The 23,621-nt window shown below is 44.1% G+C and overlaps 2 protein-coding genes across 2 annotated transcripts; one reads left to right on the plus strand and one right to left on the minus strand.

The window, feature by feature from the left end:
• The first annotated feature begins 6,309 nt into the window (after positions 1-6,309).
• On the plus strand, positions 6,310-17,247 carry nat9 (N-acetyltransferase 9). Its single transcript, XM_080209128.1, has 6 exons — positions 6,310-6,453; positions 7,240-7,349; positions 8,613-8,753; positions 9,800-9,859; positions 11,374-11,468; positions 13,208-17,247. The coding sequence occupies exons 1-6, from the start codon at positions 6,377-6,379 to the stop codon at positions 13,361-13,363; spliced, it is 639 nt and encodes a 212-aa protein (XP_080065254.1). The 5' UTR covers positions 6,310-6,376; the 3' UTR covers positions 13,364-17,247.
• Positions 17,248-19,524: 2,277 nt separating this feature from the next.
• On the minus strand, positions 19,525-23,481 carry LOC145356416 (uncharacterized). The gene is made up of 2 exons (XM_080209129.1): positions 23,447-23,481; positions 19,525-21,998 (listed from the first exon to the last, which is right to left on the minus strand). Exon 2 carries the CDS (start codon positions 21,656-21,658, stop codon positions 20,648-20,650), a length of 1,011 nt encoding a protein of 336 aa, XP_080065255.1. The 5' UTR covers positions 21,659-21,998; positions 23,447-23,481; the 3' UTR covers positions 19,525-20,647.
• Positions 23,482-23,621: the final 140 nt, after the last annotated feature.

The following is a 23,621-nucleotide window of genomic DNA, read 5'->3' on the forward strand; positions in this document are numbered from 1 at the left end:
TGATTGTTGGAGTCTATAATGCACCTCAGCCCCTGCGGCGCCCAACGGGCACGGAAGGTGTCGACTGTGCCCACGGACACCACATGCTCCCTCTCCAGGGACACCCGGCCACGAACGTAGCCACGGTAGAGGGGCAGGACCTGCCTACGGGAGTCCATCAAAGTTCTCTGCAGATATTTGGTTTGAGCTGTCTTCAATCACTGTTTATTGCTCTGGAATGTTGTTGGAAGCAGGACATACTCACATCGAACACATTAAAATATACAACAAGAAAAGGCCATTCAGTCCATCGAGCTTACTCCTTTCACAAACCAGGTACAATCTTCCATCACATTATGTCCTGGTTTAATCTCTAAGAGAAGGTTAACATAGAACATTACAGCACAGTACAGGCCCTTCGGCCCTCGACGTTGTGCCAAGCTATGTCCAAACCCAAGGTCAAGCTATCCCACTCCCTATCATTCTGGAGTGCTCCATAACCAATAACCGCTTGAAAGTTCTTAAAGTGTCCAACGCCACTTTCATAGCAGGCAGTATATTCCACACTCCAACCACTCTCTGAGTGAAGAATCTACCTCGGACATCCCTCCTATATCTCCCACCATGAACCTTACAGTTATGCCCCCTAGTAACAGCTACGTCCTCCCAAGGAAGTAGTCTCTGTACGTCCACTCTATCTATCCCCCTCATCATCTTATAAAGCTCTATTAAGTCGCCTTTCATCCTCCTCTGCTCTATAGAGAAAAGCCCCAGCTCCCTCAACCTTTCCTCATAAGACCTACCCTCCAAACCAGGCAACATCCTGGTAAATCTCTTCTGCACTCTCTCCAATGCAAATTTCTCCAGTGAAGGTTCTATATGAATACTGATTGCTAAACATAATCAAGGGAAATTGATTTAATCGAATCAAATCAAACGAAGAATGTGAATTTATCTTCTTATTTTCAACTAGAGGCAACAATTTCCTGAGTGGTACATAAAATAGGTCATCTTATGTAATGATTTAATTGGAACCATTTTGTACTGCAAGAGTATGTGTTTTATGAATTTAATTCTTTGAGCAAATTTAATAATAGCGAGAAATCTTAATTTCTCCTTAAACGGGTTGACTGCCAGTGGCAACAAGCGTTTCACCAGAATGCCTGATGCAATAGTAACCTGACATCCTTTCTAATGAATGTCTTATAATGATCTCCTGAATCATAGAACCCTACAGTGCAGAAGCTGGCAGTGAGCTGCTTTCTAGAACCTCTGCATAGGTGCTCCCACAGTGCTGTGAGCGAGGGAGTTCCAGGATTTTGCCCAGTGACAGTGAAGGAACAGTGCTACGTTTCCAAGTCAGGATAGATCATAGACCATAGAACCCTACAGTGCAGAAAGAGGCCCTTCGGCCCATCGAGGCTGCACCGAGCACAATCCCACCCAGGCCCTATCCCCATATCCCTACATATTATACCCACTAATCCCTCTAACCTACACATCCCAGGACACTAAGGGGCAATTTCTTAGCATGGCCAATCAACCTAACCTGCACATCTTTGGACTGTGGGAGGAAACCGGAGCACCCGGAGGAAACCCAGGCAGACACGAGGAGAATGTGCAAACTTCACTCAAACAGTGACCCGAGCCGGGAATCAAACCCAGGACCCTGGAGCTGTGAAGCAGCAGTGCTAACCACTGTGCTACCATGCCACCCAAAATCCCCTCTGCCAAGATCAGCAGCTTTCCATTACCCACACTGCAGCCACTGGGAAGGCAACTCATAGTAGCATCGGGATGAATAAGGGTATGTGGGGAACAGACAGTAAGGATGATTGGTTTATTTTCGTATGCGTTGTATAATTATTGAATTTGTAAATTGCATTGTAATTTGCATTTTCTGGTGTTTTTTTATTGTTGGTTTGTCAGAAAGAGAATGATGTAATCATCTGTGACAGAGGAAAAGGGGTGTGAGACCACTGGGGATTGGGGAGTTATCGTTGAGGCTACTAGTTTGGTTCAATGATTATTCGATCACATGGAGCCTGGACCTCCCTTCCTCTTGGCCTTCCTTCACTTCCTCCAGCTCCTCAACCTTTCATCTGATGGAAACGGCTGTTCCCTCATAATGGTGACTTTGTGTGGCATGTAGCATTAATCATGATACCACCTCAGCTCAGGCAGTGAAAACCTGCTTGTTGACGCTGGGCTCAGGTAGAGTGGGCTCCCAGTTTAGACTTGCTTTGCACATGTGCATGGGTTACACACCCGAGTCATGACCCATGTCATGTGTGGATAACCCTCATCACCCAGCTGTCTACCTTGGACTTTACATAGTGGACCAAACACCGATGGCACAGAGGAATACTGCAGAATAAAGAAATTGTGACAGTTGCCAGGATAATGGACATTCCCTGCATGATGCGCTGCTGTTATCACATACCAAATACATACTGAGGAATTGGAATGAAAATGGCAGAGTTCTTAAAAGCCACACACAAGGCTGTGTGTGTGTGTGTGTGTGTGAGAGTGTGTGTATAATGAATGACCTCCACTATTCCTCTCTCCCAGCCAACACTGCACCATGTGGAAACTTACAATTAGTGCAAATCCTTGTGGTTATTCTGCCTGCTTGCCTCTAGTAAGATGGAATAAACTGTCTCTTGTATACAGCACCCCTCTTGCAGCAATATACTGGCAACTGGAAGATTTTTTTCTATCTCTAGCTGTCAAGACGAAACCAGAAGCATACAAGAGTCACGCTCACTTTGACAGCAACATATCCCACAACACCAGCTTAAAGTCAGGTGGCTGGGAGAACTCCCATCCACCTGACGAAGTGACAGCTTGTCCCGAAAGCTTGCGGCTTTTGTTACAAATAAATCTGTTCGGACTTTAAGCTGGTGTTGTGGGATTTCTGTTTCACCCCAGTCCAATGCCAGCATCTCCACATCATCACTTTGACAGCCACAGGCAATACTATCCTTCCTCTGCCTTGAGGTTGGTTGTAGACAGTTGGCAGATTTCAATCACAATCTTTTGCGAAGCAAAGAAATCTCATTCATAGGTCCTCAATGCAGTCGAGGTAAGAAAATTGATCCTTGGCAAATTTTGCTTCCGATTAAAAGCCTTTATCTCCTTCATCCTCCTCCCTCTTCCAAGAGCCTGTCCTGTTTGTGTGACCTCTTTCCATTCTCAAAGCCTGGCCTAAGTCCCAGAGGGAGATCTAGCAGAACACTCATGTCTGGAAGTAACTTGGCTTGACTTATAAAACAAACAGAGAAATTTAAGCATCAGTCAAAATTGGAGATTGGTATGTAATTGGAATGTATATCATTCCTGTTTTAACTAAGCATAAGCAAACTTTGTAAACATACACAATTGCACAGCAGCCAGAAGAAATACTCCACAACTAACCTGTAAATAATTCATGACCTCTTTGAGTAGTGCTGATGGAAAAGAAGGATTTGTTTAAATCTGTTCAGCTTTGTGAATTTAAGACTGGAACGTTAGCTAAAACATGGGAGTTAATAATCACAGAATACTACAGTGCAGAAGAGGCCCTTCAGCCCATCAAGTCTGCACCGGTGCATGAAATGCCCGTCTAATCACACTTGCCTGCATTTGGCCCATAGCCTTGAATGTTAATAATGGCAGCACTGGCATCAAATTAGCATTACGCACCAATTTATAATCTGCCGCCTAATAGGGAAACTATTGGAGAAACTTCTTTTGGAGAACATCCATCTGCATTTGGCAGCCAGGTTTGATCAGGGATAGTCCCTAGCATGGCTCATCAGAGGGAGGTCATGCCTAACAAATTTAATTGAACTTTTTGAGATGATGACCAGGTGTGTAGGTGAGGGTAGCGCACTCGATGAAATTAATCTGAATTTCAACAAAGCCTCTGACAAAGTCTCACATGTTGAATTCACACTGAATACAAGGTAATTTAGTAAAGTGGATTCAAAATTAGCTCAGTTGTAGGAGACAGGGTAATGACTGCTGCTTTAGTGATTGGAAACCAACGTCCTCTGGCATACCACAGGGATCTGTGTTGGGTCCCCTTTTATTTGTCATTTATGTAGACGACATAGGGAATAGGATTAGTAAATTTGCGGATGACACAAAGGTTGGCCAGGAGGTTAACAGTAAAATTGAGTGTCTTGGGCTACAAGATATAAATGGAATGGTCAAATAGGCAAATGAATTTAACCCTCAAGAGTGTGAAGTGATACACTTTGGAACGAGTATTTAACAAGGAAGTATTCAATGAATAGCAGGACACTAGAACGTTCTGTGGAACAAAGGGACCTTCATGTGTTTGTCTACAGATCTCTGAAAGCAGAAAGGCATGTTATCAGGATGGTGAAAAAGGCACATGGGACACCTGTCTTTATCAATTAAGGTACAGATTACACAATCAAGTAAGTCGTGTTAGAATTGTTTGGAACTTTGGTGAGGTCACAGATGGAGTACTGTATGCAGTTTGGTCACCACATCATAGGAAAGATGTGGTTGTACTGCAGAGGAGATTCACCAGGATGCTGTCTGGGATGGAGCATTAAAGTTATGAAGAGAGATTAGGTAGACTTGGGTTGTTTTCATTGAATCAGAGAGGACTCGGGGTAACCTGATCAAGATGTACAAAATTATGAGGGACAAGGACAGAATGGCTAAGGTGTAGCTGAAGGATCAGTCACAAGAGGACACTGATTCAAGGTGAGGGGCAGGAGGTTTCGGGGGGTGGGGGGCATCTGAAGAAACACCCTTTTACCCTGGGGGGGTGGTAGACACAGATTGCCTCATGGCCTTTGAATAGTATCTGGATGAGCACTGTGCAGGTGAATGAAGCACTGGCTGGTATTTACCCAATGCCATTTTGTACATGATGTGGAGATGCAGGGCTGTGTGGTGTTGTGGTCACTGTCCTCCTGTCACACATCTCCATTAAGGGTGATCACATCAGCACCTCCCTGTACTGCAAGCCCACAGATAACCTAACGATGCTCCACTTCTCCAGTTTCCACCGTAAACACATTAAAGAAGCCATCCCCTACGGACAAGCTCTCCATATACACAGAATCTGCTCAGTTGAGAAGGATCGCAACAGACACCTCCAGATGCTGAGAGATACCCTCATAAGAACAGGATATGGTGCTCAACTCATTGATCGACCATTCCGACGCGCCACAGCGAAAAACCACACCAACCTCCTCAGAAGACAAACACAGGACACGGTGGATAGAGTACCCTTCGTTGTCCAGTATTTCCCCAGAGCAGAGAGGCTACGACATGTTTTCTGGAGTCTTCAAAATGTCATTGATGAAGATAAACATCTCGCCAGGGCCATCCCCACACCCCCACTTCTTGCCTTCAAACAACCGCACAACCTCAAACAAACCACTGGCTGCAGCAAACTACCCAGCCTTCAGGAGAACAGTGAGCACGACACCACACAACCCTGCCACAGCAACCTCTGCAAGACATGCCGGATCATCGACAAGTGCCATCATCTCACGTGAGAACACCATCCACCAGGTACATGGTAAATACTCTTGCAACTCGGCCAATGTTGTCTACCTGATACTTTGCAAGAAAGGATGTCCCGAAGCATGGTACATTGGGGAGACCATGCAGACGCTACGACAACGGATGAATGAACACCGCTCGACAATCACCAGGCAAGACTGTTCCCTTCCTGTTGGCGAACACTTCAGCGGTCACGGGCATTCTGCCTCTGACCTTCGGGTAAGCATTTTCCAAGGCGGCCTTCACGACACACGACAGCGCAGAGTCGCTGAACAGAGACTGATAGCCAAGTTCCACACACATGAGGACGGTCTCAACCGGGATCTGGGGTTCATGTCGCACTATCTGTAACCCCCGTGACTTGCCTGGGTTTGCAGCATCTCATTTACAATCCTGTCTGGAGACAATACACATCTCATTAACCTGTGCTTAATACTGTCTCCACTCACATTGTCTGCACCTTTAAGAATTGACGACCTGTAAAGACTCACATCCCAATCAGTATTCTGTAAACCGTGTGTATCTTCATACGCTCTGTTTGTGATCAGAACTCCCCACTCGCCCGACGAAGAAAGAGTGTTCCGAAAGCTAGTGGCGTCAAATTATCCCGTTTAATTTTACCCGGGTGTTGTGAGGCTCCTCACGTCCCGCCCTCAACGCCCCACGTGACCGAAAGCCGCACATGCGCGCGAGACATTCCACGTCTCCGGAGGCCACGCATGCGCGCGAGACATTCCACGTCTCCGGAGGCCACGCATGCGTGAGGGGGCGCCACACGTGACCGAAGGCCGCGCATGCGCGGTGCGAGGCGGACTGGCCTGGCTGGGTCGTGCCGGGCTAGTGTGTGGCCGGTCGCCGGGGAAGGATGCTGCTAAACGCTGAGGTGGAGCTTCGGGGCCGGCTGGTGGCTCTGGTCCCGTACCGGGCGGAGCACGTCCCCAGGTGCCAGCATCCCGTCGGAGCGCGGCAGCCCCCCCCCCACACCCACCCCCACACAAGTCCTGTGGGAAATGAACCTGCGGGTGACCCCCAGACCCCCCACCCCCCCTCCAACTCCACCCCCCAACCCCCACCTCCTACTCCACCCCCAACCCCCACCTCCACCTCCAACTCCACCCCCAACCCCCCCCTCCCTCCACCCCCACCACCAGGATGTATCAGGTAGAGGGGTTAGTGAGATAAATATGTGAGGTAGCAGGGACGGGGCTGGGCCTGGGTAAGGTGCTTAGCTGAGTCAGTGCAGAGTAGATGGGCTGAATGGCCTCTTTCTGCACTGTAGGAGTTCAGTGGTTCTTCGAAATGTTTCCTGGGGTTTCATAGAAGAGCCTGATCTCAGAATCATCCTGCTGACCTCACACACAAGTTCTTGTGTAAAATAAAAAGCAAAATTGTAGCCGAGCTTAATCTCCCAATTTATATTTTTGTTGACTTTACCTGGGACTCCCAACCCACATCAATACTTAACAATTAGCCAGGCAAGTTACCCCATTGCATCCAATAAGATATCCCAGCACCACCACCCCCTCAAGGACAAGAATATTGAACAGTAAATTCTTGCCAGTCATATCGTGATCATTAATTTAAAAAGAGGTCATACAATTTTTTTGGTCCGTAGATTGTGAGGATAGTGCTTTATTCTCAAGACAATTCCTCCTCTCAGTTATTTTTCTCTTGTCAGTTATAATCACAGAGAATGTATTTGATTTATTTATGTCTAATTGTTTACAGGTATCACCAATGGATGCAATCAGAGGAGTTACAGAAGCTCACGGCCTCAGAGCCACTTACCTTGGAGCAGGAATACCAGATGCAGAGAAGCTGGCAGGAGGATGCTGACAGTAAGAACTTGTTAATAATACCAAGGCCCTCCTGGGCTGTCATTGAGTAGGCCCAGTAAAAAGTCTGACAACACCAGGTTTTAGTCCAACCTATTTATTTGATAATATTATCAAATAAATAGGTTGGACTAAAACCTGGTGTTGTCAGACTTTTTACTGTGTTTACGCCAGTCCAACGCCGGCATACCCACATCATTGAGTAGGCCAGCAGCAGAGAGCTGGATCTCCATTTGTTGTACGATGACCAGGACAAGACTGAATTCATGCAAGATCTGTTTTATTTGTGTCCGTCAAGCTGATGAATATTGGAGAAAGGAAATGTAAATCATTCCATTTCAGAAGCTAAGCGTCAACATCAACAATGTCCGCTCATTCTGTTGTTTGATATGCCTCGCCCTAAATCAGGAAATGTTGGTACTCTATTACGATAATGTTTTCTCACACCGCCTGATTTTGGAGCACTTTTTCCATCTGACATGTTATGTCTAAATAAGAATGATATTGAGATCCAAGTGGATGCTTACAGCCAACCTGAATTCCATCAGTCCAAGCTTAATTTGAAACCTGGTTCCAGAGGTAAAGGATCAATCTGCAAACCACTGCACAAACTTGCCTAGCAACAACTTGCATTTATATAGTGTCTTTAATGGTTAGTAGCTTAGGACTGGCCCCAAGTTATAAATTGTATGTATCTAATCAGTAATGTATCTTTTCACTGCATCACAAATGGGAGATCGATATTTAACAAGGTGTTGCCATAAATAGTGATTTGTCCAATATAGTCATAGAAACATAGAAGTTAGGAACACAAGGTGGCTATGTGGCCCTTTAAGCTGTTCTGCCATTCATTACAATCATGGTTGATCGTCCAACTTAATAGGCTAATCCTGCTTTCTCCCCGTAAGCTTTGATCCCATTCACTCCAAGTGCTATATCAAGCATAGAAGTCATCATCACTCAACCTCTATCAGACAAATAGTTCTAATTGTCATTACCGTAGGAGTGGATAACAGAGGCAATGCTTAAAATGTTTAGTGTGCTGCCCGATTTTTAAGTAGTTCAGTACTTAAAAATTTAAAAGCTATGCTGATTTCAGTCAGAGTCTGCTGTTCAGACTGTTAACAATTAGGGGTGTTATGTCATTACCGCAGTCTATTATGATTTGCCATATACCGTGCATAGCATATTAACAGAAACACCACCCCAAAATATGGGTGAGGTCTAGATTTAAAGATCTGAGCACTGGTCTTTGTATTTTGACAGAATGTACCTTCATTGTGTTGGACAAACTGAGGTGGATGAGTGGTTCTTGCACAGAAGAGGATTGCATGGTGGGGGATGTAAATCTGTTCCTCACGGATCCTGAAGACCCTACAATGGCTGAAATTGAAATCATGATTGCAGGTTAGCTACCAGTTACAGCACTCGCTAGGATTCCAATAAGATGGACAGTAGTCATTGGATCATGTTTGCTGTTGTAGAGAGCAGCAATTAGTTAAACTTGGCCTCCTTGCCTGTTTAATGTTAATGAAATTTTGCACTCCAAGTAGCTGGAAGTGTGAACTGAGTTGAGGCAAACTCAGCATCTGGGATTTGAATGAATGTGGCAAGTAGCTGTGTATCTCCTAACCAGTCAGATTGAAGGGTTGGAAAATTAACAGAACAAAGATTGAGAAGGAAGTATAAGTTAGAGTGGGTGAATTATTTGTCAAATCAGGTATAGAAAGAGAAATCAAGAGGGAGAAAGGAAGATCGTGTTACACTAGAGGAGCCAGATAGAAAAAAAACGATTAAAATTACATTTTCATCTCTAAAATATCCAACAAGAACCTGAAGGAACGAGATCTACGCACTTAGATCATTTTTGATCCCGTGGAGCTTCATTGGCAGTAACAATTAGCGCACATTTAAAAGAATGTGCACAATCTTAAATGGCTCCAAAACATACCCCTTGCATCACTTTACAGTAGCCCTAATTTTGGTGAGTTTAAAAAGAAAGATTTAGATATTTAGTACTTTTCATGACCACTGGATGTCTCAAAGTCCTTTTATATCCAATATAGTGTAATCACTGTTGTCATTTAGGAAACTGCAGCTACCAGTTGCGAATTGTCCTGACAAGTGCAAAATGTAAAGCTTCAATGGCATGTTTTTTTCAGCTACTCAAATTCTGTATTCCCAAACATTGAAATTGTACATTTTCAAACCATTCAGGGTGGGGTCCCATCTGCACATATTGACATACTCCTAGGTATTTCACTGCACGTGGTGTACTCCTGTGGATGCCTCTGCATGTCTTGGTATACTCTTGGGGACTCCTGTGCACATGTTGATGTACCCTTGGGAGTGCCTTTGCAAATACTGATGTGTGGTCGTTTGACTGGGGTACGCACGGTATTTGTAGTTGTATTCTCTGGTGATATTAAATAGTGTAATCTTTTGCTTTTTAGAGCCTAGTTACAGAGGAATGGGGTTTGGAAAGGAAGCAACAATGATGATGATGTATTATGGTGAGAACATGTATACTAATGCTGTCATGCCATTGGCTGTTTATTCTATAATATAATAGTTACTATTTTAAAAATAAATTACTATTACTCTGTAAAGCAGCTGTGAATGTCAGAATCTGAAAATTGGCAAATTGGTGAGTCATTTAAGGATCAATATTACAAGGTGATCGTCATATTTGGAGACGTTCACAGCAAAAACAGTCTGACCTTCAGAACAGAAGGGGGAGAGAGCAACTATCTTTCTTTAATAACTGCTAACCTGGAAAACGTATTCAGCAGGAAGCTTTTCCTCATCCTCAGCAACTTTAAATCTTATCCAAAACTCAGCATGCCTGTCTGTCTAAAAATTCAGTATCCACTTAAACTCTCATACCAAACCCACAGTCACCCTCTTGATCCTGCCACTTCCATACAGTCTACAAGGTCACAATCACCAAGAGGCTGATCACTCATCCATCTCATTTTCTGTATCTGCCCTTTCTTTACACCCTGCAGAAAAATTTTTCCTTAACTCCTAAACCAACAACTTCTGTCTTTCAACTCAATCATCTCCTTTGTGATAAAGGTTAGACCTAAGGATGCACCTTGTTTATTATCTCCTCTACCCCTCAGCTAAATGATCCTCCAGCACTGAGCAAGCTTCCACATGTCTGCCCACTATGCTCACCTCCACCTTTCACATGCAATAGGAAACCTGTCCATTCTGAGATTCTTGTTAAAGTCAGACCCCACTCTTCAGTATATTTCCTATCTGCCTTCAATCATAAGTATAAGTAAAATGATAATATTAGCACTTTTGTTATAGTAAAATATCACAAGGTGGTTTCAAACAAAGTCTGATTTGGTCTACAGAGATACTTGGACAGACAACTAAAAGCTTGGTCAAAGAGGTTTGGTTTAATGCGCTTGGAGGAATGTGAGCTAGTTAAGGATTATAGATTGTGAATGTGGGTGAACAGGATTTGGTGCGAGTTAGATTTGGGCAGCAGTTTTAGGTGAGTTCAGGTTTATGGAGTGTAAAGATGGGAGGTGTTGATGTAGTCAAGTCTAGAGGTAACAAAAGTATGGATGAGGGTGTCCATGTTGGGTGAGTTGAGGCAAAGGCAATACTACAGAGGTAACAGGCAAAGTTGGTGGTGGATATATAACTGGCAGCTCATCCTGGGGTCAAATAAGGCACCCAGGCTATGAAAAGTCTGATTCAGCCTTAGATAGTTGCCTGGGAGAGGGATGGAGTAAGTGAGTAGGGAAGAGTGTTTATAACAGGAACTGAAGACAACAGTTATGGTCTTTCCAACATTTAGTTGGAGGAAATTTTGCACATTCAATCCTGAATAACAAACAGTCTGTCTAGATGCTGTCAGAGCTTCTGAAATTTTCCAGCATTTTCTGCTTTGGTTTCAGATTCCAGCATTCACAGTAATTTTGTGTTTTTATATTAAGTCCATGTGCTCCTTGCACTTGTTGGTTGTGTGGTAAATATTTGTTTATGTGGTTGCTTTATTTCCCCTCAGGAGTGACCAAACTGGGGATAAAGAAATTTCAAGCCAAAATCAACCTGGAAAATACAATCAGTATTGCTATGTTTCAAAACTTTCACTTTAAAGAGGTAATGCACCTTATCCATGTGCTAATTTTACATTCCAACACTTTGGCTGTACCACAATCTCTGACGGAAATGCCTGCTGCATTGAATTGTTGGATCTGTATAAATACACCAGGAGCTGAATGTTCCATTACTATAGAACGTAGGAACAGGTGTCGGCTTTTGAGCCTTCAAATCTGCTCCACCGTTTACTGAGACATTGGCTGATCTTATCCCGTAATACCTTTAGTGTACAAAACCTTATCAATCTCAAGTTTTAAAATCTAGAATTCATCTAACTTCAATTGCAGTTTACAGAAGAGAATTCCAATCTTCTACACTCATTCCTAATTTCACTCCTAAATATCTGATTCTAACTTTGAATATGCCTCTGAGTCTTAGACCAATTAGTGTAACCTTGTTTCTGTCCACTGACAAGGATTGAAACATAAGAGGATGGGTTATGAACAGAGTAAAGCTCCTGCTACACTGTCCCAATCAAATGCTCCCAGACAGGTACAGCACGGGGTTAGATACAGAGTAAAACTCCTTCTAAACTATCCCTATCAAACATACTCAGGCCAGATACAGCACAGATCTGTGGTTGCTCTGGAAAGTTTTATGGGCAGTTTATCCTTGGTCTCAGCTGATCTCCAGCTTGAGCCAGAGCTGCAGTAGTATAACCCAACCCTTGTATTGAGAGAGGTCAGTGGCAGAATAATGAGCCATAGTTTCTGTTCCTGGTCACTATGCTGCCGGAAAGCCCCCATTTAAATGCATCAGGAAAGACTCAGCTTCTGCTTCCTATCTTAGGGATGGGTGATAAATGCTGCCCTTGCCAGCAGTGCCCAAATCCAATACACACATTTAAAAACAGTTAAAACAGTTGTCATTTGGAGAAATATCTGTACTGGTCTTAGGTGAGGGCAAGAGTGGGTTCAGCTGTGACACTGCCCTGTCATAGCCTAGTACTGCAACACAGCGAGGGCCAATCAGTATTACGTGGAGTTTGATGGCATTTTCCAGCTCCCAGCAGTTTCCACTCGTCTCTCAAAGTCCAACAGGTTTATTTGGTAGCACAAGCCACTAGTTTTTGGAGCGCTGCCCCTTCATCAGATAAGTAACTTACCTGATGAAGGGGCAGCGCTCCGAAAGCTAGAGGCTTGTGCTAGCAAATAAACCTGTTGGACTTTAACCTGGTGTTGTGAGACAACTTACTGTGTTTACCCCAGTCCAACGCCAGCATCTCCACATCTTTGGTATGTCAACAGAACAGTTATTCTGATGCTTGATGACGAATTTTAGATTGGTGTTTGTCTCTAATGACATAGCCACATAGTGGCTGGTAGTGAACTGTTGCAGAATGTTGATATACCACAGTGCCGCACAGTTATACCCCATATCACTTTAGCCACAATGCTGGGTTTCATCTTACACCATAGAAGACAAAGACTTATAGAATGCTTTCATTTGGTCCATTGAGCCTGCACCAACTCTCCAAAAGAGCATCCCCCTCCCTTGCGCCCTATCCCTGTAACACCACACAATCCCACACCATTTTGGACACTAAGGGGCAATTTAGCATGACCAATCCACCTAACCCTTTGGACTGTGGGAGGAAACCGAAGCACTTAGAGGAAACCCATACAGACATGGGGAGAACGTGCAAACTCCTCACAGATAGTGACCCAAAGCCGGAATCGAACCTGGGTTCCTGGCACTTTGAGGTAGTAGTGTTAACTTTTGTTTTCTGATGTTTCAAGGTTTCTATCAGTGACGTTTTCCAGGAAGCGACGTTCTGGTTAACTGTCAACAGCTGCAGGAGAAAATGGCTCATCGAACAAATGAATCATGTTGAGGAGAAGCAGTACAGTCAGCCGGCAGAGGAGACCATTGGGAAAATCCACCAGCCCCACTGAAATATGAGCAGCCTTACATTGTGGACTGACTGTCTCAAAAGCCGCTTACTGCCTGTGTAGGGAGATTATTGAGAGTGCCATTCAAAGGATGTTGAACCGTGTCTGGGATAAATGCAGGCAGCCTCCAGCTTCATAATGTCAGACAGGACCAGTTATTATTTGTTCCTGGTCCACGTACTCCCCTGATTAAGCTGAATTCAAAATGACTTTTTGTGTAATTTCCCCCTGGATTTAGTGTACAAGGGTTCTCAGCATTCAGCTGCACAGGCCAGAGAGAGTGCAGCTTTCACAGGGCAGCAAGAGGATGCTGCACTTAGTCCCTGGTTCTGCGCACTTCCCAGTGGAACTGGACTGCAACATGTACAGTTATGCTGTGCTGCATCAGAAAGATAAATAGCCTGTTACTGTGATATGGAACAACTGCTGCTGTCAGATTGTAAACAGATTGAGATTACCTCCAAGCTGGGTAGGAAAGCACATTGTTTTTATATTAAAATCCACAGCTGTACAATGGGATATTCCAGCTGTTAGTTGCAAAACATTTTACCAGTCAATGGCTGGGAGGATTCTGTCCAGTGTAATCTACTCCTGTGGTGAAACCTGGAGCACGAAGTGGGACACATACAGCAGACAATCAGTTGCAGCTGGTGATATAAGCTTATATCACTATAAATCCATCCATTTTAAGCTTGAATTCATAATCCTGTGCACTAAATGGATACTTATTTCTCAAATGTGTAAAACTCACCATAACAATCATAGTCCAAGCCACAGTGATGCCAGCAGCAAACTGATGAACATTTGAGATTAGAAAGTAAAATGAGCAAAGAATTAATCAAAACTGCTTCTTCCACAGGCCATTCCCACACTCATCTAATCTCTATTGTGTACTTTCTCATCTTGTATACAGGGGGACACAGTGATTAGCACTGCCGGCCCTCACTGCCAGAGACTCGGATTCAATTCCAACCTGGAGTTAACGGCTGCCGGTTGCTGCAAGCTATCAGCAGGGCCACATACAAATACAGCTTCAAGGAGCTGCTGCTAGGGCACAGCAATGCAGCATCCTTTCTGGACACACCGGTTACAAAGAGTAGGCCTCCAGGTGTTGTTCTTTCCCTCAAGTTGAGTTGAGGCAGGGACCAAGATCTCACTGTATCGCCTCTTGCAGCTGTCACTAACAGGGACAGAGTGGAGGTCAGAGAGATTCTTTTTAAACAATGTGTTGCATATCAATCATTTTCGAAAAAGCAGGAACATAAGCTACTGACAAATAAAAGCCCTGAGGAACTTGAACTCCCCCACCCCCCACCCAATTAATGGAACACTTGGTTCCTGTCTAAATATAGATGGAACCAAATATAAATCATTTGTTCCTCGCTGTGCAGTGAAACTTGAGTTTTGTGCACACAGGTATAAAGTGCTTTCCAGCCTTTTTGTTAAAGGTTACTGAGATACGTTTAAAAGATGTCTTTTCTTTGTTTCCATGCAATTTTCAAATAAGTCTAAGAATTTTAATATTCTCCTTTACTTTTGACCGCACAGTTGGGTACATTCAGACAATGAGTGCTGCTGTATATGGACTGATTCTGTGTGGAATTACATTCTTAAAGGCAGAGGTATATAATTATTTTAAGAGAAAATTGACAAATGGAAGTAGGAGTGCAAGAGAGAGACAAGAAAACAGCACACACAATTTGTATTTGGAAAAGTGGAGAACAAAGGGACTGTGGAATCTCTGTCTGTAACTCCATAAAGGTACCAGCACAAGTAGACAAGGTGACCAAAAAGACATGGGATAGTCTGGAGCATGTGAGCAGGGAGGTTATACTAAAACTATAAAACACAAAACAAACAGACACAGGCTAGAGATATATATCAGGTTAAATGAGTAGGAGTATAATGTGGGGAAGTGTGAAGTTACTCACTTTGGTCATAAACGATTTTTCTAAAGGCAGTTTGTAAATATTGATGTTCAAAGGAACTTAGTGTACTCAATACAGTCAGCACATAGATACAGCAAGCAGTGCAGAAGGCAAACAGCATATTGGCCTTTATTGAAAAGTGATTGGGGTACAAGAATACAGAAGTCTTGCTACAGTTGTGCAGGATTTTAAGACCAGTACAGGGGTACTGAGTACAGTCTCAGTCACCATATCAAGGGACAGATAGAGTCAGGTTTACAGCATTGAAACAGGCCCTTCAGCTCAACTTGTCCATGTCTCCCAGTTTTTATTGTTAAGCTAGTCCCAATTGCCCGTGTTTGGCCCAAATCTCTCTTGACAATATTACCCATATAACTGTCTAAATGCTTTTTAAAAATGAAATTGTACCTGCCTCTTCTACCTCTGGCAGCTCATTCCAGACACCACCCTCTGTATGAAAAAAAATTGCCTCTGTGGACTCTTTTGTATCCTTAAACCAGTGCCCTCTAGTTTTAGATTTCCCTACCTTTGGGAAAAGATGTTGACTATCTACTTCATCTGTGTACCTCATTATTTTATAGACCTCAGATCACTCATAAGCCTTCTACGCTCCAGGGAAAAAAAGTCCCAGCCTCTCCTTGTAATTCAAACCATCTAATCCCAACAGATATACTTGCATTGGAACCACCACATCAGTAGTTAACTAGATTGATTCTTGGATTGTTCTGTGATGAGTGGCTGAGTAAATTGGCCCTATTCTCTGGAGTTCTCATTGAAACATACAAGAATCTGAAGGAGCTTGACAGGATAGACTCAGAGGTTCTTTCCCCTGGTTGGGAATCTGGTACATAGGTGCACAACTTCAGGGAAAGGGATCAATCTTTGAGGATTCATTCAAAGGATTGGGAATTTCTGGAATTCTCTACCCCAGATGGTTGCAAATGTTCCATCGTTGCAATATTTAAAGCTAAGATAGTCAGATCTTCAGACTCTCAGGAATCGAGCTATGGGGAATGGTTGGAAAAGTGGAGTTCAAGCCCCAGAGATCAACTGAATGACAGAGTCAGCTACAAAGACTGGTATACCACTATTCTTCCATTCCTTGGCCACACATCTAAACCCGTATTTGTTCATTATCCCTGTACTTAAAGCCAGAGAGCTTGATTTTTTATATATAGATACTTAAAGTGGCAGGGAAGCAGAGAGATGGCTGTGTTAAAGCTATCATATTGCTCATCTGGCCCTCAGTTATGTAGTTCAGTCCTGGTGCCTAAACAAAACACTTCTGCTGAGACTGGTGCACCAGTTTAGCTTATCACCTTACACTCCAGCAAGCGGAGTATTTTGAGAGTTTTAAATTTTACACCTTGAAATTTGTGTACTCAATATCTAAAGGTGTTTAAGAAATTACAGAGTCATTTATCTGCTTACAGCTGATATTCTTGACTGCACTGTGGTAATCTGGTGAGCTCAGTTAGCTGTTGAAGAAAGGCCAGCCATTAGTATGGGTTTATATTCTCTTATAATGGGGTAACTGGAAAAGTCACCAACCGGGGCCAGATCAGAATTCAACTGCATTAACCTCTCAACACTTCTACAATTCTTGGTGTATCAGGTGCTACTTTCAGTGATGTTCAATGTCAGTCCAAAGATACCAGTTGCTAGGTGAACAAAACCACTAGTTAAATTACTAGCAACTGCAGTAGTCATTAAATGGTTGCTACCGGTACTTAGAACAGCACTAATAGTTATTCTTGTGGGAAGGACAGATACAGATATTTCCATGATTTTGCTGATTTTTGACCTGAAGTTGATTGTCAAAATATTTTGAGCAGCCAAACATTGAGAAAATATTTTTGAGCAATTTGACTAGAAACTGTCCTGAAACACCAGCGAATATAGAGAATGAAGATACTCTCTTGTAATTAAAAGTAACTTTCCTCACAACAAACAAGAGGTACTCTTGGATGATTTGATGGGTTGTGATTTTTTGTGGCAGGTTAATATTTACAATATATAATGTTTACATTTTCAAGATAAAAATCCCAGGCATAGGACTTAAACATCACCTATTTATGTGCGTGGGCTAGAAACGTTTACATTTCACTATAAAAACTGTTAGAATTTTCCAGCCCTGCAGTGACTCTGCCACTCTGCAGCGACTTTGCCACTTTGTGCTGTGCTGGGGATGTGAAAATTCCATCATTTGGTGGAATTCCAACTTGTATTTTCTGACTCCTAACTCCCATCAGCCACCAAACACCAAAGCTGGGAAGAGAGTCTCAGAAAGTCTGGAAAATCTCTGTCACAAGGCTGGGAGCAGTCTCTTAGGAGGCACCATGCATCCCACCAAGAGATATAATTAGTGGAATCGGGAGTGGAGCCCCAGTTTCCACGGGGTTCAGTAGATCTGGGGTGGGGTTTTTAAAGAGCGGCTCTGAGTGAGTGGGGCAAAGGGGAGGTTGGAAGATGAACTGCTGAGTGAGTTGAGGTGGTTTGGGAAGGTGGGCTATTGTGAGTGAATGGGGGGGAGGGCGGAGGTGTTGGGGAATACAGGTTGATGAGTAAATTGGGGTTTTGGGAAAATGGGGTTGGAAAGGAGTTAGTGGTTAGGGAAGGGGATTAAGACTAGCTGTTGAATGAGTGGGAGTTTTGGGAGAGGGGCTGTTAAGTGGGGAGGGGGGTTGGGATAAGGAGATAATTCCAGTTGTGTGTAGGAGGCAGGGGAGAGGGCTTCACTGAAACTTCGATCACAAATGATAAAAAGGGGCTAAACTTATACAATTCTTTGTTCCAAAAAAAGTTTCAGATCTTTATGTCTCAGCCACTCCTCCCTGGGTTCCTTTCTAGAGGGATAGAATTGAAAAGCAGAGAGGTTTTGTTCAATCTATGTGGAACCATGGTTAGGTTATACCAGGAGTACTGATAACTCTTGGACTTTCAAAAGACTTTCAACAAGGTCCCAGCTAAGAAATTAGCATGTAAAATTAAAGTGCGTGAGATTGGTGGTAGTCAATTGAGATGGATAGAAAACAGGTTGGCAGACGGGAAACAAAGGGTAGGAATAAATATCACAGGGATCAGTACTGGGATCCCAGCTATCATTATATATTGATTTAGATGAGGGAACTAAATGTAATATATCCACATTTGCAGATAACACAAAGTTGGGTGGGAGAGTGAGCTGCAGACATCATTCAATGTGATTTGGACAAGTTAAATAAGTGGACAAATGCATGGCATTATAATATCAATAAATGTGTGGTTATCTACTTTGGTAGCAATAGTAGGAAGGCAGATTATTTTCCAAATGGTTATAGATTTTGAGAGGGGAATGTGCAGTGAGAGCTGGGTGTCCTTGTACACCTGTCACTGAAAGTAAGCATGCAGATGCAGCAGGCGGTGAAAAAGGCAAACAGAGGATTTGAGTGCAGGAACAGGGATGTCTTGTTGCAATTATAGGGGGCATTGGTGAGATCATATCTGGAATATTGTGTGCAGTCTCGGTCTCCTTATCTGAGGAAGGATGTTCTTGCTCTAGAGGGAGTGTAGAGAAGGTTCACCAGTGATTCCTGGGATGGCAGGACATATGAGGAGAGATTGAGTCAGTTAGAACATAGAACACTACAGCACAAACAGGCCCTTCGGCCCACAAGTTGCACCAATCACATCTATACCTACCAAACCATAGAACTATCTGTAACTCCCAATCCCAATAGATCCCATATACTCATCCAGAAGTCTTTTAAAACACCCCAGCGAGTTTGCCTCTACCACCACCAACGGCAGCCAATTCCACTCTCTCACCACCCTCTGAGTGAAAAACTTACCCCTAACATCTCCTCTGTACTTGCTTCCCAACACCTTAAACCTGTGTCCTCTCGTAGCAACCATTTCAGCCCTGGGAAATAGCCTCCGAGAATCCACCCTATCTATTCCTCTCAACATTTTATAAACCTCTATCAGGTCACCTCTCAACCTTCGTCTCTCCAGGGAGAAGAGACCTAGCTCTCTCAACCTATCTTCATAAGGCACGCCTCCCAATCCAGGCAACATCCTTGTAAATCTCCTCTGCACCCTCTCAATAGCTTCCACATCCTTCCAGTAGTGAGGCGACCAGAACGGCGCACAGTTCTCCAAGTGGGGTCTGACAAGGGTCTTATAAAGCTGAAGCATTATCTCCCGACTCCTAAACTCAATCCCTCGATTAATGAAGGCCAGTACACCATACGCCTTCTTAACCACATCCTCCACCTGCGAGGCCGATTTAAGAGTCCTATGGACCTGGACCCCAAGATCCTTCTGGATTGGAGTTAGGATTGTATTCACTGGAGTTTAAATGAATGAGGGCGCGATCTCAGTGAAACCAATAAAATTCTAACAGGACCAGCCAGGGTAGGTGCAGGAGGAATTCCCAATGGTAGTGGTGGTTATGGCCAGAACCAGAGGTCACAGTCTAAGGATGCAGGGTAAACCTTTTAGGACGGTGATGAGGAGAAATCTCTTCACCCAGAGAATGGTCAGCCTGTGGAATTTGCTACCACAGAAAGCAGTTGAGGCTAAGAAACAGATATAGCACTTGAGGTGAAGGGGATCTAAGGAAAATGGGGAAAGGTGGGAATAGGCCATTGAGTTGGATGATCAGCTATGGTCATAATGAAGGGCAGAGCAGGCCCGAAGGGCCTCCTCCTACTCCTATTTTCTATGTTTCTATTTGCAGTCTCCATGTAGTAAAAAGGACATAGAGGCACTGGAGATGGTATGAGAGAGAGTCACAAAGATAATTCCACAACAGGGTATTTAATCACTGTTGAACACTTTCCCTCTTGGAAAAAGACAAAATGGTGATCTGACGAGAAATTTTAAGATTAATAACCCGACAAGGATTTCATTACAAATTCTTTACCCAGCAAGTGGTGAGAAAGTGGAACTCACCATGATAGTGAGTGGTTGAGGTGAAGTGCACGAATGTATTTCATTCAGGGCAAGCTAGGTAGATACATGTGGAGAATAGAAGGATATGCTGATGGGGAGGATGTTGAGGGCTGGCTGAAGGCTATGTGGACTGACACACCAATTGAGGTGACAGGCCTCAGTGGACAGAGGCAAATGTATTTCTTTTAGATCTACCTGTGCTGTCCTGGATAAATGTCCTTCATCATCTTTTGTGGATCATTTCAGTGGAAATGTGTACTCACAGCGTCAATGTCCATCAGCCCAATGGAAGCAAAGTTGAGAGATCAGCCAGGTCAGCAGAAAGAAACACCCCGCACCCCTACTTCATCAACTGTCAGAATGAGTATAGTTCAGTCCTAGATATGATTACAAGCAATGATAACAGCAGAATCCAACCCTGTAATCACTTGTGAACTCGTTGGTGTGTCAGTAGGTTGGATAACTGAGTGAATCCCTTCCCACACTTGGCACAGGTGAATGGCTTCTCTCCAGTGTGAACTCGCTGGTGTCTCAGCAGGTGAGATGACTGAGTGAATCCCTTTCCGCACTGGGAGCAGGAGAATGGCCTCTCTCCAGTGTGAATCCGCTGGTGCTTTAGCAGGTGTGATGACCGGGTAAATCCCTTCCTGCACTTGGAGCAGGTGAACGGCCTCTCTCCGGTGTGCACTCGCTGGTGTGTCTGCAAGGAGGATGACTGAGTGAATCTCTTCCCACACACAGAGCAGGTGAACGGCCTCTCCCGGGTGTGAACACGCTGGTGAGTGAGCAGGTGTGACGACTGAGTGAATCCCTTCCCACAGTCAGGACAGATAAATGGCCTCTCCCCGGTGTGAACTCGCTGGTGTATCAGCAAGGTGGATGAATCACCAAATCCCTTCCCACACTCGGAGCAGCTGAACGGTCTCTCCCCAGTGTGAACTCGCCGGTGGGTCAGTAAGTGTGTTGACTGAGTGAATGCCTTCCCACAGTCGTAACAGGTAAACCGCCTCTCCCCGGTGTGAACACGCTGGTGTGTCAGCAGGTGTGATGACTGTGTGAATGTCTTCCCACAGTCAGAGCAGGTGAATGGCCTCTCCCCGGTGTGAACTCGCTGGTGTTTCTGCAGGGTGGATAATTGACTGAAATCCATCCCACAGTCAGAGCAGGTAAACGGTCTCTCCCCAGTGTGAACTCGCTGGTGTCTGAGCAAGTGGGATGAATCACTGAATCCCTTGCCACACTCAGAGCAGTTGAACGGCCTCCTTTCAGTATGAAGTAGCTGGTGTCTCAGCAAGTGTGATGACTGAGTGAATCCTTTCCCACATTCAGAGCAGGTAAATGGTCTCTCCCCAGTGTGAATGCGCTGATGAGATTCCAGCTCAGACGGGGAACGGAATCCTTTCCCACAGTTCCCACATTTCCACGGATTCTCCATGGTGCAAGTGTCTTTCGCACTTTCCAGTTTTGAGGATCAGTTGGAGCCTCGTCGACACAGAAGACGTGCACGATCTCTCCCTGTGGTGTATGCTGCAATCGTTAAAGCCCTTTCCACAGTGAGTAGACTGGAGCACTCTCCCTTGGTGGGGTGTGTATCTCAGTTATTTTCCAGTCACAATGATGTTTAAAACCTTACAAAAGAGACAGAACAAACGAGCTTTTCTCCTTCTAAATTCAGAGCCGGTGATATTCGGGTGCCAATGAATTGAGTGACTGTCTGACCTTGTTGTGATATTTTGATTGAGATTTCTGTCTGCAAATTCTGTGCTTTGAATAACCTGGAAAAGGAATTTGCAAAAGTTCTCACAGTCAATACAAGATAGAAATTCAGAACAATTTCAGTTTCTACAGAAAATTATTTTTTCTTCCGTTCCCCAAAAATTATAAATCTCCATTCTATACACACTCCCTCCATCCTCACTACGCTTTACCTAATATATGCCCACGCCATTCTTCTGAAAGTGCCAATTCAAGGGGATCAGCAGATCCATGCTCATCATTTACTGATGATGTGGGTATGCCGGCGTTGGACTGGTGTAAACACAGTAAAAAGTCTGACAACACCAGGTTTTAGTCCAACCTATTAGGTTGGACTAAAACCTGGTGGCATCATTTACTGTCCAGGTCTACAGACCTGAAAATATTCATGTGCATAATATTCATTACCATATTACTTGATTTGAGATACACCTGGAACGTGAAGATACATTTTATTTAGGGAGCTGGAACTCACTGCCTATCAGGATGGTCGAAGCAGAGATGATGAATGATTTTGAATGGATGTTTGAAGGAATTAAATTTGCAGAGCTCTGTAGTGGGTCTGAGCAAATTTCTCTAGAGCACTTGCTCCAGAGAAGTGGACTCAAGTTATTGATGGACTCCTGTGTTATAGTATTGTTGTACAAGAATAGAAACAATGAATGCAAAAAGAACATAAATAACATATCTAATTTGCACCAAAAAACAACATAAGACATCTCCATGTCCTTAATCACTAGACTGCCTCTAGAATTCTAGATTAGAAGGTTCACCAGGCTGATACCGGAGATGAGGTGGTTAGCTTATGAAGAGAGATTGAATAGACTGGGTCTGTACTCGTTAGAGTTTAGAAGGCTGAGGGGGGAATCTTATAGAGACTTACAAGATAATGAAGGGGCTAGATAGGGTAGAGGTCGAGAGATTCTTCCCACTTAGAAAGGATAGCAGGACTAGAGGGCACAGCCTCAAAATAAGCCGGGGGTGTGGTGCAGTTTAGAACGGAGTCGAGGAGGAACTTCTTCACTCAAAGGGTGGTGAATCTCTGGAATTCTCTGCCCATTGAAGTGGTGGAGGCTACCTCGCTAAATATATTTAAGTCACTGGTAGATAGATTTCTGATAGACAGGGGAATTAAGGGTTATGGGGAGAAAGCAGGAAAGTGGAACTGATCCACTTCAGATCAGCCGTGATCTTATTGAATGGCGGGGCAGGATCGAAGGGCTAGATGGCCTACTCCTGCTCCTATTTCTTATGTCTCCTTAAATGTTGGCCACCTCCAGGGGAAACCACCCCCTGAAGGGTAAACATTGGTAAAGAGGCCACCCTTTCAGCCAGACAAATAGGTGAGTCAAGCTGAGGAAGGAAAGGATATCCATGCGTGATGAGTGGAGTCTGCACCCTGCCTGGAGTCAATAATTAAACCCAGAATGAAAGAGGAGATGTGAAGAGGGGAGGGTGTATTACTCACAGTTGTTAGACACACAGAGGGAAGGTTCATTCAGTCTGGTACTAACTCACCCACAGAGGGCACAAGCTCATGACCATTGGCACAATGGTCGCGCTGGGATTGGCTGGAGGACCACACTGCTTCCGGTCCTCCCTATGTTCCCATTGGTCAATCAAGGCACCGCCTGGTAAGGGTC

The sequence above is a fragment of the Carcharhinus amblyrhynchos genome, chromosome 21 (assembly GCF_965287045.1).
Source record: "Carcharhinus amblyrhynchos chromosome 21, sCarAmb.v2.hapA, whole genome shotgun sequence".
Taxonomy (NCBI): domain Eukaryota; kingdom Metazoa; phylum Chordata; class Chondrichthyes; order Carcharhiniformes; family Carcharhinidae; genus Carcharhinus; species Carcharhinus amblyrhynchos.

Bases quoted from the DNA above. Each gene is read 5' to 3' on its own strand.
- nat9 (XM_080209128.1), top strand. From the start codon at position 6,377: ATGCTGCTAAACGCTGAGGTGGAGCTTCGGGGCCGGCTGGTGGCTCTG. The intron at 9,860-11,373 runs GTGAGAACATGT...ATTTCCCCTCAG, and splicing joins AATGATGATGATGTATTATG to GAGTGACCAAACTGGGGATA. The intron at 11,469-13,207 runs GTAATGCACCTT...TGATGTTTCAAG, and splicing joins AAAACTTTCACTTTAAAGAG to GTTTCTATCAGTGACGTTTT.
- LOC145356416 (XM_080209129.1), bottom strand. From the start codon at position 21,658: ATGGAGAATCCGTGGAAATGTGGGAACTGTGGGAAAGGATTCCGTTCC.